Source organism: Arachis ipaensis, chromosome B01 (assembly GCF_000816755.2).
Source record: "Arachis ipaensis cultivar K30076 chromosome B01, Araip1.1, whole genome shotgun sequence".
In the NCBI taxonomy this organism is placed as follows: Eukaryota; Viridiplantae; Streptophyta; class Magnoliopsida; order Fabales; family Fabaceae; genus Arachis; species Arachis ipaensis.
In genome coordinates, this window is record NC_029785.2 from 14,208,707 (window position 1) to 14,209,896 (window position 1,190).

General features: G+C 25.3%; 1 protein-coding gene across 2 annotated transcripts in view; it reads right to left on the reverse strand.

The window, feature by feature from the left end:
• The window catches only part of LOC107625775 (epoxide hydrolase 3), a 4,124-nt gene that overhangs the window by 806 nt on the left and 2,128 nt on the right, over positions 1 to 1,190 (reverse strand). For both annotated transcript variants that reach the window (XM_016328503.2, XM_016328488.2), the window contains exons 2-3: positions 523 to 612; positions 376 to 443 (exon numbers count right to left, since the gene is read on the reverse strand). In XM_016328503.2, coding sequence (XP_016183989.1) covers positions 376 to 443; positions 523 to 612 — 158 coding nt within the window. The remainder of the gene's footprint in view (positions 1 to 375; positions 444 to 522; positions 613 to 1,190) is intronic.

The following is a 1,190-nucleotide window of genomic DNA, read 5'->3' on the forward strand; positions in this document are numbered from 1 at the left end:
ATATTTTTAAAGAGAAATACTAGGGGAATCAGAATTTATTATTTTTTGCCATCATTTAGTCATTAACTCAATTTTTTTAGTTTAGTTTTTATCCCATACTTTTAAATATTGATAGCTAACTGATTACCAAAGACAATAAAATCTAATAGCCTTCTAGCATTCTTCATTTTAAAATTTAGAAATCATAAATATTTAATCAAATGACACTACCTTCGTCTAATTATTGAAATACAATAACACATAGTAAAAATCTATGGTTTATGCAGTACTATTTAAAAAAAAAAAGAAAAAAAGAAATTGAGACATGAATAAATACATAATTGAGCATACAACTCTCATTTATGAATATTTGAACAAAGAGAGAAGTAGTCTTACTCTTTCATATTCTGCGCGAGTTCTAATTTGAAAATTTGATCATTTTCGCCCCATAGAAGATGTATTCTCTGAACAATTATTATTATAAGTTAGTAACAGGAATTGAATGATGAGTTGCAGTTATGAGGATGGTGAAAATTAAAGTACCTGTGGAAAGTTTGGGATGGTGATGTCTCTGTTGCTAATTACTAAGCCCTCTAGTAACTCACCTCGCTCCTTCCTATTCGAGAACATCACCTGTACTCATTCATTCATCAAACTCATCTTCACAAATTAAACACTTAAACTTACTCTACATCATATAATCACTCAAATTCATCTCCTCATATAGTCATATAACATTTCAATTCAATCAAATCAATTTATTAAATTAACTAATGTGCATTAGTATATATATTTTTTTTTTGTCTCTAACGTTTGTGTTTTTTTTTTTAAATATTTTTAACATTTAATTTCATTTAATTTTATTTCTAATGTGTTCAATTCATTTAATTTTATTCCTAACATTTTTAATTTATGTCAAAACTAACTCTAAAGTTTTCAATTTTGTCCTTCAAATTTTACATAAAATTAACATTTGGAGATAATTTTGACTTAAAGATAAAATTGAATGAAACTAAACTTGAAGATAGAAAATATACTTTACCCAATAATTTAAGAGACCAATTTAGCTCATGCATAAAATTTGATGGATTAAATTGAGCATTTGTATTAAAAGATAAAAAAAAAACAAAGAAAAGAGTATTTCGGTAAATGCTGATTCCGCATTTTAGATAAAATTTAAACGTTTTATATATGATGTGAGAGTCAAAATT